General features: G+C 53.8%; 1 protein-coding gene across 1 annotated transcript; it reads left to right on the top strand.

Moving 5' to 3' along the window:
* The first annotated feature begins 3678 nt into the window (after window positions 1-3678).
* On the top strand, window positions 3679-10450 carry RAB13 (RAB13, member RAS oncogene family). The gene is made up of 8 exons (XM_040998568.1): window positions 3679-3869; window positions 4696-4756; window positions 8733-8793; window positions 8958-9035; window positions 9110-9199; window positions 9279-9344; window positions 9440-9493; window positions 9979-10450. The coding sequence occupies exons 1-8, from the start codon at window positions 3746-3748 to the stop codon at window positions 10054-10056; spliced, it is 612 nt and encodes a 203-aa protein (XP_040854502.1). The 5' UTR covers window positions 3679-3745; the 3' UTR covers window positions 10057-10450.
* Window positions 10451-13510: the final 3060 nt, after the last annotated feature.

Here is a 13510-nt window from a genome sequence, read left to right as displayed (position 1 = left end):
AAGGCAAAGGCTGAGACAGGTGAGAGACTAAGCCCACTGGGTCAGAGCAGCCAGTAGCACACGTATAATCTAAGGCTGGGAATAGACTCGGCTGGGGAGCTGTGAGAATCCACCCTTGCTGGGTTGGGATTCCCAAGGGAGAGTGCAGGGGCCAGAGTGGGGGCTGCATTCTGGTCTGGATATGGCTGCAATCTCCCTTGGCACAGTGTGAACTGGGGTTGGGCACACCTAACCGGGCTAGATGCCAGCACCATCTGGTGCTCTGGAGAACCTGGGTAAATGTAGGACAGACTAGGCTAGGTCTTTTCCCCTACTGAGCCATGTGTGAGCAGTGTCTGGGTATGAAACATCCAACAATAAGAACCGGAATAGGTTGAAGGCCAGCAAGGAGGGCTGACCCATGGACCCACAAGTACTCGCAAGATCTGGCATAGGGAGAGGTTCTGATGGAAGGGCTTGGGAAACTCCTTTGTCAGGGCACAGTCCCTGCAGGTGAGTGCAGGAACCATGATAGGGAACAACCCAGACAAGGCCAGAGAAAGATACCCACCGGCATATATTTGGCATGGGTCGGGGCTGGAGTATGGACTGGGGCTCGATGCACCAAGCCAGGCTAGATTCCAGCACCGTCTCTTGCTCTGGAGGGCCAGAGTAGATGTAGGATGGACTAGGCTAGATCTTTGCCCCTACTGAGCCATGTGTGAGCTGTATGTGGGTATGGACGAGCTTTGGCTGGGCTGAAACATTCAACAGTAAGAACCAGAATGGGTTGAAGGCCAGTCAGGAAAAGCCACTGTTCCTGCCAGGACAGAAGGTGGACCGAGTAAGGTTGGTTCCCAGACCCACCAATATGCATGAAATCTGGCATTGGGAGAGGTTCTAATGGAGGAGCCTGGGCAACTCCTCTGGCAGGACACAGTCCCTGCAGGTGAGCACAAGAGGCATGATAAGGAGCATCCCAGACCAGGCCAGGGAAAGACACCCACCGGCACACATTTGGCACAGGTCAGGGGCAGACCAGGCTGAACCAGTTCGCATCAGCCATTGGAGAATCTGAGCACCAGAACAATGTGGGTCGGGCCAGATATGGTCACAACACATACCAATACACATTACAGCTGAGATAGGGTACACTCTGGGCTGGGCTAGACTGTAACCCTCACCAGCTGCAATTTGGGGTGGGCCTGGCTGGGCCAGGCTACAGCATCCACTAGCAAATGCCACGGTGAGGTGGGCCATGCCAGACTGGGACATAGCGCTAGTAGGAACCAGGGAGGGGTTAATGCTGGTAGGGGGAATGTGGAGGGCCCCCCTGCTGGAACACCTCACCCACTGAAGAGCATGAGTTGAGATAGGAGCAGACCAGACCAGGCAGGGTTACAACACCTGTGGGCCTCATGTAAGCCAGATCAGGGAAGAGCCAGGCTTGGTTGACTGTCCCTACTGGTGCAAGCATAAATCAGAATGGGTGAGGGTTGGTTGGGCTTTGCCGCAGCATCAGATAGCAGATGCTGGCACTGGGGGCTAGCCTGTCAACTTAAACTATAGAATCATCAGGAAAGTGCATGATCCAGAATTGGGAGTGGGCTAGGAGGGAAACAGTGGGCACTTCCCTCTTGGGTTACCACTCCCACTGGAGAGCACGAAAACCAGGCTGGGGCAAGGTGGTTAGACAGAAAGGCACCCACCAGCATGTATGTGGACTGGATAATGGAGCTGGTTGGGTTGAACTAGGCTTCAATGCTCATTGACATGTATGAGAGCTGAATGGAATGTGGGACAGACTGAACAAGTCTGTGGTACATACTGGCAAACATCGGAGCCAGGGCACGGAGTAGGCCTGGTGCGGGTTATGGGGAGTCGCCCCCAGTAGGCTGCAGTTCCCACTGTTTTGCATGATGGCCGAGTATGAAGTCGGCAGGATCGGGCTAGACTACAACATCCATCGGTTCGCGTGGAAGACAGGGCTGGAAACAGAACTGACCCAGCAATTGCAATGACCAGCATGGGCATAAGATGATTGGGGCGACAGACAGTGCCAGAGCCTGTGCTGGCAAGCACACGTAAGAATCAGGTCTGGGATCACTTCAGACGAAGTTTCTTTGGAGATCCCTCCAACTGAACTGCTGATCTCAGAACCCCAACCATGAAGAGACTATGTCAGCCAGTGGATTCTGAAGAGATTTCATCATGCTTGGAATGGCAAGATTGGCAGCAATTCAGAACTGTTGAACTATTAAAACTGCTTGAGCAGGACCCTCGGAGCGTGCCTCACATTGGGGACCTGGGATGGGAGGGAGACTGGGTGGGGCTTTTCCCTTTGTTTCTCCCCTGATCCCAGATACAGGGGGAAAATGATGATATTAGTGTGGAAACAATGGTATTACCCACTTCCCTGTAGCCCTTGATCCTTTGTACCCTAATCAACTAAGTAAGATTATTTTTTAAAAAATTAAAAGAATTAAAACAAAACAAAACAAAACAAAACAAAACAAAAAACTCAGAAGGGGTGCCAGCCAGAGGAAGGGAGATGGAGAGGAAGTTTCAGGCTCCCAGCTTTAGACCAGACCAGCCCTTCCCTTGAGGCCTTTTGGGGAGTAAACCAACAGATGATACTCTGCATCTCCTCTTTCCCCTGAGTATCTTCCTTTCAAATAAATAAATCTCTACATAAAGTGGAGGTGAGTGTGGAGTCCAGGCCTCCTGGCTCTGCCAGGCCTCGGCCCAGCTGTGAACACCATGTAAAGAACAAATCAATAGATGAAAATTCTGTCTCTGGCATCCTGCCTTTCCAATGCATTTTTTTCTTGGAAAAAAAAAACTGTGAAGAATTACATGTTGTGGGGCTGATGCCATGGTTCAACTGGCTAATCCTCTTCCTTTAAGTACCAGCATCACATATGGGCATTGGTTCGTATCCCAGCTGCTCCACTTCCCATCCAGCTCCCTGCTTGTGGCCTGGGAAAGCAGTGGAGGATGAACCAAAGCCTTGGGACCCTGTACCCTCTTGGGAGACCTGGAGGAAGTTCCTGGCTCCTGGCTTTGGATGGGCTCAGCTTCAACCACTGCGGCCATTTGGGAAGTGAACCAGAGGATGGAAAATTTTTCAGTCCCTGTTCTCTGTGCATCTCCTTTCCAAAAAAAAAAAAAAAATCTTAAAAATTAATTAATTAAAAACAATGACTTGTTCAGTCCTCTGGCGCTCCCTGAGAGTGCGGGCTTTCACTCCCGCTCCCTCCCGCCAGGGGGCAGACGGACTCAGCGAGTGACCGGGCCCTCAGGGCAGACCCGCTTTTTTCAAAGGGAGTTGCGCTTTGCAGAACCGAGGGCTCGGGACCGCCGTGGGCTCGGTGCTCCCGCTCCATGCCCAGGGCCATCCCCACCTGCCCCTGCCCCTGCCCCTGCCCCACGCCCCACGCCCCACGCCCCGAGCCCGCAGGGTCACGCCCCTTGTCCAGGCCCCTCGGGTGCAGCCTCGGTGCCCTCCAGCCCGGCCGGGCAAAGGGAAGGCAGCGGCGGGCCCTGCTGGGCTCCGGGCCCGCCCCGAGCCCGCCCGGGCCGGCCGACGGGGGGCGGAGCCGGCGCCGCGCCGCCTCCACTCGGCTCCCGGAGCCCTGGGCCGCCCGCGAGGAAAACTTGCTCCTGGCCTGTGGGCGCCGGCCGGCGGTCCCCCCGCCCCGTCGGCCCACCCGTGCGGTCCCGCCCCCCTTGGCCGGCCCTGCCCCCGGCGCCCCCAGCGTCCGCCATGGCCAAAGCCTACGACCACCTCTTCAAGTTGCTGCTGATCGGGGACTCGGGGGTGGGCAAGACGTGTCTGATCATCCGCTTCGCCGAGGACAGCTTCAACAGCACCTACATCTCCACCATCGGTGAGCCCACCGGGCACCCCTGCTGCCCGGAACGTCCTTCGGGGTGGGCCCCCGGGAGACCTGTGGGTGACCCCCAAGGCCCCGGGACACTGTCCCCTCCTGTCCTCTTTCCGCACGCAGTCCCCTCCCCTCGACCCCTGCGTCCTCCAGCCCCTGGCGGGCACACTCTTCCCCACTCCCCCCACAGCGTCCGGGCTCTGCGCGCCCCTCGGGTTAGCCAGGCTTTATAGCGGGAAGAATGGAGTCCGAGTGTGGGGGTGATTCTCGGCCAGGAAGGTGGGGGGTCAGCCTGGTGACTCATCCTCCTCCAGCCCGGCAGGCAGGCAGGCGTGGGGGAGGTGCCCGCCTTCCTCCGCCGGCCCGGGACACCGGACAGCCCCAGTCTGCAGCCCGGCTCCGACAAAAGGCCAGGGCGAAGTGGGAGCGCCTTTCGCCTCTGACGGTCTGGGTTCCCAGCCTGGCCCGCCCAAGACTGGCAGCCAGGGAACTGCCTCCTGATTCTGTAGCCTTAGGGCCCCAGGCTGGGTACGGCACCCGGAGAATAAAGGAAGCTAAAGAAACAGAATGGGAGAGAGAGAGAGAGAGAGAGAGATGGCAAAGTCGCTTTGAGGGTTGGGACACAGCCTAAACTGAGAACTGTTACCGCCCCCAAGTCCTTAAACCACAAGTGACACATCCAACTTGGGGACTTCCAGCGAGTTTGCAGGGCCAGTGCCTCCCCCTGCAGAATTCAGTTGTGGCTGTGTCTCTGGGTCCTGTGTCCTGTCACAAGCTTTTACACACTCACACACGCCCCTGCGCTCCATGGTCATCTCCTGTCCCCCAGGAATCGACTTTAAGATCCGCACTGTGGACATCGACGGCAAGAAGATCAAACTGCAGGTCTGGTGAGTGAGAACCTCCTCCTTGGCCCCAGGAGACCCCGCGCTTGCACATCTACCCCCTCTGAGACCCCTGCCCTCTGTCCTGCTTCATTCTCGCTCTCCCCTCCCCGACTCCTTCCTCCTGCCCAACCCCACCAACTCGCCCGCCAGCCCACGGCTGTGGAGCTGGATCAGGAACACCCAGCTCTAAGCAGTTAAAGGGCAAGCAGTAGAAGGAAGCCCCAACTCCCAGTCCAGTGCTCACTCTACGCTTTACCTTAAGGTGACTCCCAGCTGGGGTTCCGGTGGCACGGGGCTTGGCAGGAGCATTCGGTTGGGACAGAGAGGAGCTGCCTGGGGCTCAGATCCCAGTTCTGCCACCTAGCTTTCATGAGCTACCCAACCTCTCTAAACCCTATTTTTCCATCTGTAAAATGAAGACCATAAAATGCAACATGTGCATAAATGCGCGGGGGGGGGAGCACAAACAACGCACACACATAAAGGGACCAGCGCTGGCACAGGTTCGGTAGAGCAGAGCCACTGTGGAGGTGGGTATTGGAGGCACAGCAGCCCACCCCAGAGCCCGTGGGTTCCAGGTCCAACTCACGTGCTTGCTGCTGCTGTCCACCCAGAAGACAGCAGGTGGCAGCTGGAGGGACTGGCCCATACCACCTCCTGAGAAACACACATGGAGTTCCCAGCTCCCATTTCTGTCCAACAAACCCTGGTTGTTGGGGGAATGAATCAGAGAATGAAAGATCTTCATCTCTCCTCTTCCTTTTTTAAAATTATTTTATTTTTATTGGAAAGACAGATTTGCAAAGAGAGACAGATTTTATATCCGCTAGTTTACTCTCCAAATACTAAAATGGCCAGAACTCTGCCAATCCCAAGCCAAGAGCTTCCTACATGTCTCCCATGCAGGTGTAGGGTCTCAAGGCTTTGGGGCGTCCTCCCCTGCTTTCCCAGGCCACAAGCAGGAAGCTGGATGGGAAGTGGAGCAGCTGGGACACAAACTAGTGCCCATATGCCTGTGCTGGGAGGTGGAGTAATTAGTGGAGCCAGCCACTTCATCTCCTCTCTTTACCCTTTAATTAATTATTTTTAGAATAATTAGTTAATTATTGTAAAACACACACATACACACACCCCAATGGGCTGACACAGTGGTACAGCAAGCTAATTCTCCACCCTATGGCACCAGCATCCCATTTGAACTCTGGCTCATGTCCCAGTTGTTTCACTTTCCATCTAGCTCCTTGCCTGTGGCCTGGGAAAACAGTCAAGGAAGGCCTAAGGCCTCGGAACCGTGCCCCACACGGGAGACCCAGAAGAAGCTCCTGGTTCCTGGCTTTGGATCAGCTCAGCCTTAGCCGTTAGTCATTTAGGGAGTTAACAAATGGATGGAAGATCTCACTTTCTCTGTTTCTCCCTCTCTGAAACTCTACCTTTCAAATAAATATATATTTGGGCCCCACACAGTGGCCTAGCAGCTAAAGTCCTTACTTTGAATACGCCAGGATCCCATATGGGCGCCAGTTCTAATCCCAGTAGCTCAACTCCCCATCCAGCTCCCTGTTTGTGGCCTGGGAAAGCAGTCAAGGATGGCCCAAAGCCTTGGGACCCTGCACCCATGTGGGAGAATCAGAAGAAGCTTCTGAATTCGGATTGGCGGTCACTTGGGGAGTGAATCATCGGACAGAAGATCTTCCTCTTTGTCTCTCCTCCTCTCTGTATATCTGCCTTTCCAATAAAAATAAATAAAGCTTTTAAAAAATAATCTTTGACAAAGCAAAGGAGAAACAAGACGTCTTGTTTCCCGGGTCTCTGCCATCTCCCGTCCCAAGGAGCCTTTTCCTGCTGTCCCTTGCTTTGCTCCTTCCTGTCCCATTCTGTTACAGAATGAGTGTCTCTAACTTTAATATTATTATTATTTTAATTCGAGAGTTAGGAAGCATTCTCATGGCTGGTTCACTCCCCAGATGTCTTCAAAGGAGCAAGGACCAAAGGCAAGAGTTGGGAACTCCGTCGGGGCTCCCCTCCAGGGTGGCAGAATCCCTGTCCCTTGGACCATTACTGCTGCCCACCCCCGCTCCAGGTTCTGGTCTATCAGGAAGCCGGATATTTAAAAGGATATTTAAAAAAAAAGAAAGGAAGGAAGGAAGAGTGTGTGAGAGATGACTCAATTGGCTAATCCTCCACCTGCAAGCTCCAGGATCCCATATGTGCACCAGTTTATGTCCCAGCTGCTCCACTTCCCATCCAGTTCCCTGCTTGTGGCCAGGGAAAGCAGTCAAGGACACCCCAAAGCCTTGGGGCCCTGCACCTGTGTGGGAGACCTGAGGTAAGCTCCTGACTTCAAATCGGCTCAGCTCCAGCCGTTTTAGCCACTTGGGGAGTGAACTGGTGGGTAGAAGCTCTTCCTGTCTGACAAGCCCCTGGCTACCAGCACTGCTTTTTTTTTTTTTTTTAAAGATTTATTTTTATTATGTTATTTTATTGGAAAGGCGGATATACAGAGAGGAGAGACAGAGAGGAAGATCTTCCGTCCGATGATTCATTCCCCAAGTGAGCACAACGGCCAATGCTATGCCGATCCGAAGCCAGGAGCCTCTTCCGGGTCTCCCACGCGGGTGCAGGGTCCCAAAGCTTTGGGCCGTCCTCGACTGCTTTCCCGGGCCACAGGCAGGGAGCTGGAAGGGAAGCAGGGCTGCCGGGATTAGAACTGGCGCCCATATGGGATCCCGGGCGTGCAAGGCAAGGACCTTAACCACTACGCCATCGCTCCGGACCCTGCTTTTTTTTTTTTAATATTTATTTATTTTTATTACAAAGTCAGATATACAGAGAGGAGGAGAGGCAGGAAGATCTTCCGTCCAATGATTCACTTCCCAGGTGAACACAACGGCTGGTGCTGTACCAATCCGAAGCCGGGAACCAGGAACCTCTTCCAGGTCTCCCACACAGGTGCAGGGTCCCAAAGCTTTGGGCCGTCCTTGACTGTTTTCCCAGGCCACAAGCAGGGAGCTGGATGGGAAGTGGAGCAGCCAGGATTAGAACCAGCGCCCATATGGGATCCTGGCACGTTCAAGGCAAGGACTTTAGCCTCTAGGCCACGCCACTGGGCCCCCCCTCTTTTTTTCTTTAAGTATTGAATATATAGAGTTTAGTAACAGGTACTAATAAAATCCTGAAGCATTGCTTTCAATCTCAAGGTTTTGGAAACTTTCCTTACTTCCTCAGCTTTTGCAATATCATGTTTATAAATTTGAATACTAGCATGCATGCATCCATTTTTTGGCAGAGGGAGCGGCAGAGGTGTGGTCCAGAAATAATTATTAAAACTGTGTGCAACTATTAAAATTAATCAGTTGATGATCAAAACAAAACAAAAAAGCTCTTTCTGTCTCTCTCCATAAATCTGCCTTTTCTTTTTCCGTTTTTAAAATTTATTTATTTTTATTACAAAGTCAGATATACAGAGAGGAGGAGAGACAGAGAGACAGATCTATCCGATGAGTCACTCTCCAAGTAACACAACAGCCGGTGCTGCACCGATCCAAAGCCAGGAACCAGGAACTTCCTCCAGGTCTCCATCACAGGTGCAGGATCTTTAGGCTTTGGGCTGTCCTGGACTGCTTTCCCAAGCCACAAGCAGGGAGCTGGATGGGAAGTGGAGCTGGTGGGATTAGAACAAGCACCCATGTGGGATCCTGGCATGTTCAAGGTGAGGACTTTAGTTGCTAGGTCACCACGCTGGGCCCCAAATCTGCCTTTTTGATAAAAATAAATAACTGTTAAAAAAAAAAATGAAAAACAGGAAGTCACAGCAGGAGGCATTCAGTTAAGCCAGGCACTCTAATGTGCCATTCGGGCACCTTATCCATCGGGCCAAATGGCCATCTTGCAAAAGTCGAATTCATGAACCTGGGGGCGTAATACTCCCCTTGGAAAATTTGCTCTTTTTAACCTACCCCCATGCAACCCGCTTCTTCAGGGACACGGCTGGCCAAGAGCGATTCAAGACGATCACTACTGCCTATTACCGCGGAGCCATGGTAGGAAGCCTGTGCGTGGACGAGGGGAGAGGAGGATTTTACGAGCACGGGATCGTGGTGGGGAGAAGAGAGCAGTTAGAACCCTGTTGGGAAGTCGGGACACTTGGCAGGCAGCGGGAAGCTGAAACGGGAAGATGAGCCGAGGTTTGCCTTGCCGTCTCCAGGGCATCATCCTAGTGTACGACATCACTGATGAGAAATCCTTCGAGAATATTCAGAACTGGATGAAGAGCATCAAAGAGGTGGGAGCTGGCCCGAGGCAAGGGGAGGACCGGGCAGTACCCAGCTTTGACCCACCTCACCCTTTCGCCCCCAGAATGCCTCTGCGGGGGTGGAGCGCCTCCTGCTGGGGAACAAGTGTGACATGGAGGCCAAGAGGAAGGTGCCCAAGGAGCAGGCCACCAAGGTAAGCGCCCAGCGGGCAGGGCCTGCGGGAGGCTGCCCTGCCCGAGCCCTTTCCCCACTCTCCGCCTGTCCCACTGCAGCTGGCCCAAGAGCACGGCATCCGGTTTTTCGAGACAAGCGCCAAATCCAGTGTGAACGTGGATGAGGTGAGCCAGCCTGCGCAGAAAGGTGGAGACGGGGTATTGGATGCTGGATGTGTTGGCCCCGCGGGTGGTTCTCACCGTCCAATCCCACTGCTTAGGCCTTCAGTTCCCTGGCCCGGGACATCTTGCTCAAGTCTGGAGGCCGCAAATCGGTGAGTTGGTCCTGCTGGGCCGCGTGCGGCTGCATGTGTGTGCACGCGGTGTGTTCACGTGTGTGTACATGCGGGGACGTGTGTATGTGTGTCCATGTATGTGGATGCTTTACGTGGTGGGGCAGAGGACATGTGAGTGTGTTTGAGTGTGTACCTGTGTGTGTGTGTCTGGTGGGAGGAATGTGCGCTTTTTGTGTGTATGTGAGTGCTGTGTGTGGTGGCAGAAAGGGGTGTGTGTGTGTCTGAGTGAGTGCGTGCCTGCACGTGTGCATGGTGAGGGGCATGTGTGCTTGTGTGTGTGTGTGTGTGTGTGTGTGGTGGGGGCAGGTGCATGTATGTATGGGAGGAGTGAGGGGTTGCGCCCATAGGAGGTGAAAACTGTGCGGTGGAGCTGGGGCTTCTGGTGAGACTGAGTCCACTTGGGCTGGTGGTCCCCAAGCCCACCCAGCCACTCACCCCGTGCCCACCACGCCCTCTCCCTGCAGGGAAACAGCAGCAAGTCCCCGGGCACAGAGCTGAAACCCAGCGACAAGAAGGGCACCAGCAAGTGCTCCCTGGGCTGACCACCTGGCGGGCCGCCCCCGCCGCCGCACGCCGGGTGGGCCACTGCACGTCGGTGGGCGCGGGGGCTGAGGGCCTACGAGGGCTTGGTGGAGAGGAGGAAAGGAAGAAGGAGAGAGCGAAGGGAGAAAAGCTTCAAAGGGAACGGGAGGCGGGAGCAGGGAGCAGGAAGGTCTGAGGAAGTGAAGGAAGGTGAGGAGTTGGAAGGAGGGAGGCAGAGGTGGCCCGGCCTCAGCCCTTCCGGGGCTACAGGGCACACGCCCATGTAAAGGTGTCCACTGAGGCTGGGGGCGGGTGAGGGCGCGGGGGCTGGGAGAGGCCGGCTGGGTGCCCACCTGACAGCACGGTCCCTCTGCACAGCCCCCGTCGGCATTAAAGACCCCCAGTTGGCATAAAAGACCCTGGCGTGCACATGTCTTCTTGCTGTCTCCACTCGAGCCCACTTCCTGCCTCCCCACAGTGGCTGGTCCGCCCGAATCTGTGTTCCCGTGGCACCCTGCCCAGTCCTGCCCCACCCCTGCCCTGGCTACTTCATTGGCGAGGACAACTGCCAAGGGCAGGAAGTAGAGTCCCAGGGGCCTGCACTTCCTCATTCCACTGCGGGGTCCAGAGGGCGGCAGGGAGCACAGGAAATGGGGACTGAATGGACCCCCAGGTGTCCCGCCCTGGCAGGGAGCAGGACCCAGGGTAGGCCTGGTGCTGTGTGCAGGGGCCTTCTGCTCTGCCAGAAGTGCTTTTCTGTGGTTTGGTAGGCATTACTGGTTGTTTTTCTTCTCTTGGCTCTTACTTTTTAGGAATTATTTATGTACTTTCATTTTATTTGAAAGATTGAGAGATTCTTCTGTCTCCTACTTCACTTCCCCCCAATGCCCATAATAACCAGAATTGGACGGGACCAAAACCAGAAGCCCGAGACTCAGGGTAGGTCTTCTGCACGGGTGGCCAGGCACCCAGGTTCTTCAGCCGTCACGTGCCGCCTCCAGGGAGCACATGTACAGAAAGGTGGATCAGAGGTGGAGTAACGGTGCTGGCACCATGGTGCGTGGGTTAAGCAGCCACCTGCAGAGTCAGCAGCCCACATGGGAACAAGTTCAAGTCTCAGCTACTTCATTTTTTTTCCTGCCCCTTTTAAGATTTATTTATTTATTTTGGAAAGGCAGACATGCAGAGAGGAGGAAAGACAGAGAGGAAGATCTTCCATCCAATGATTCATCCCCCAAATGACTACAACGGCTGGAGCTGAGCCAATCCAAAGCCAGCAGCCAGGAGCTTCTTCTGGGTCTCCCACGTGGGTGCAGGATCTCAAGGCTTTGGCCCATCCTGGACTGTTTTCCCAGGCCACAAGCAGGGAGCTGGATGGGAAGCTGGGCTGCCAGGATTAGAACTGGCGACCATATGGGATCCTGGTGTGTTCAAGATGAGCACTTGAGCCACTAGGCTTCTGCACAGGGCCCTCCTGCTTCACTTCTAATTCAGTTCCCTGCTAATGAGCCAAACAATATGTCCTAAATGCTTGTGTGCTTGCCCCCGTGTGGGAAACTGTGGTGAAACTCCTGGCTCCCCGCTTTGGCCTGGGCCAGCCCCAGCCATTGCAGCCATTTGAGGAAACACTGGATAGATCACTTTTCTTTCTGCCTCAGCCTCTACCTCTCCCGCTCTGTAATGTACCTTTCAAATAAATAAATAAATTATTTAAAAATATTGTTGGGCCCGGCACGGTGGCGCAAATGGTTAAGGTCCTCGCCTTGCACGCCCGGGATCCCATATGGGCGCCGGTTCTAATCCCGGCAGCCCCGCTTCCCTTCCAGCTCCCTGCCTGTGGCCCGGGAAAGCAGTCGAGGATGGCCCAAAGCTTTGGGACCCTGCACCCGCGTGGGAGACCCGGAAGAGGCTCCTGGCTTCGGATCGGCATAGCATCGGCCCGTTGCACTTACTTGGGGAGTGAATCATCGGACGGAGGATCTTCCTCTCTGTCTCTCCTCTCTGTATATCCGTCTTTCCAATAAAAAAATAATAAAAATTAATCTTTAAAAAAATATATTTATTGTTATTTGAAAGGCAAATTTACAGCGAGAAAGAACAATAGAGAGAGAGACCTTGCAACCATTGACTCCTGAAATGGCAAGAGCCAGCTCGGAGCTGATGCAAGGGCTCGAGACCCTGGAGCTTCCTCGGCTGCCTGCCCATGCCACAAGCAAGGGCTGGATGAGAAGTGCGATAGCTGGGATGGCACTGGGCCCTCTGATGTGGGATGTCAGCATCTGTCTTGCCCTGCTGTGCAACAATACTGGTCCCCCAAACAACTCTTAACTCCTGAGTAAAAGGGGCATAAATGTTGACCTGTCCAGGAATCACCACCAGGGCTAGTGTTGTGGCAGAGCCAGTGAAGCTGTCAACATGAGCATCCCGTATGCTGTTCATCCCATACCTGTTCAAGTCCTGGCTGCTTCACTACAGATCCAGCTCCCTGCTAGAGTGTCTGCGAAAAGCAGTGGAGGATGACCCGAGTGCTTGGGCTCCTGCATCCACGTGGACCCTGAGAGAAGTCCCTGGCTCCTGGCTCTGGTTTGGTTTAGCCCTGACTTTTGGGGCCACTGGGATGTGAACCGGTAGATAGGTTTTTCTTTTTTCCTGTCTCCATCTCTCACTTCCCTTTTCTTCCCCTCCTTTTCTCCCTCTCTATTTCTTTTTGATTTTCAAATAACTAAATAAAGCTTAAAAAAAAAAAGCACCAAAAAATGTACCCTCAACACGCCGTTTTCCTGAGTGCATATTGCCCAGTTTCACCCTTACACCGTGTTTGCTCTTTTGGTTAATGTTTACTTACTGATTTGATAACAAGATCTCCCACCCACTGATTTATTTTTCTAAAACTTTGTTTTTATTCAAAAGGTAGTTATGGAGAGAAGGAAAGACAAAGAGAAAGCTCTTCCATTTACTAATTCATCCCCTACATGACCACAACAGCTAGAGCTGGGTCGATCTGAAGCCAGGAGCTTCTTCTGGGTTTCCCATGTGTATGCAGCGGCCCTAGGACTTGAATCATCCTCTGCTGTTTTTCCAGGGTATAAGCAGGGAGCTGCATTGAAAATAGAGCACCCAGCATGGTAGCCTAATGGCTAAAGTCCACACCTTGAAGGCGCTGGGATCTCATATGGGCGTTGGTTCTAATCCCAACAGCCCCACTTCCCATCCAGCTCCCTGCTGGTGGCCTGGAAAAGCAGTCAAGGATGGCCCAAAGCCTTGGGACCCTGCACCTGCGTAGGAGACCCAGAAGAAGTTCCTGGCTCCTGGCTTCGGATCAGCTCAGCTTCAGCTATTGTAGCTACTTGGGAAGTGAATCATTGGACTGAAGATCTTCCTCTCTGTTTCTCTTCTCTCTATATGCCTTTTCAATTAAAGAAAAAAAAAAAGATGAGTCTTAAAAAAAGCAGAATAGCTAGGACTAGAACCAGC

Source organism: Ochotona curzoniae, unplaced genomic scaffold, assembly GCF_017591425.1.
Source record: "Ochotona curzoniae isolate NIBS_2020 unplaced genomic scaffold, NIBS_Ocur_1.0 scaffold_1037, whole genome shotgun sequence".
NCBI classification, from domain to species: domain Eukaryota; kingdom Metazoa; phylum Chordata; class Mammalia; order Lagomorpha; family Ochotonidae; genus Ochotona; species Ochotona curzoniae.
This window is presented reverse-complemented; position numbering and strand designations above follow the sequence as displayed.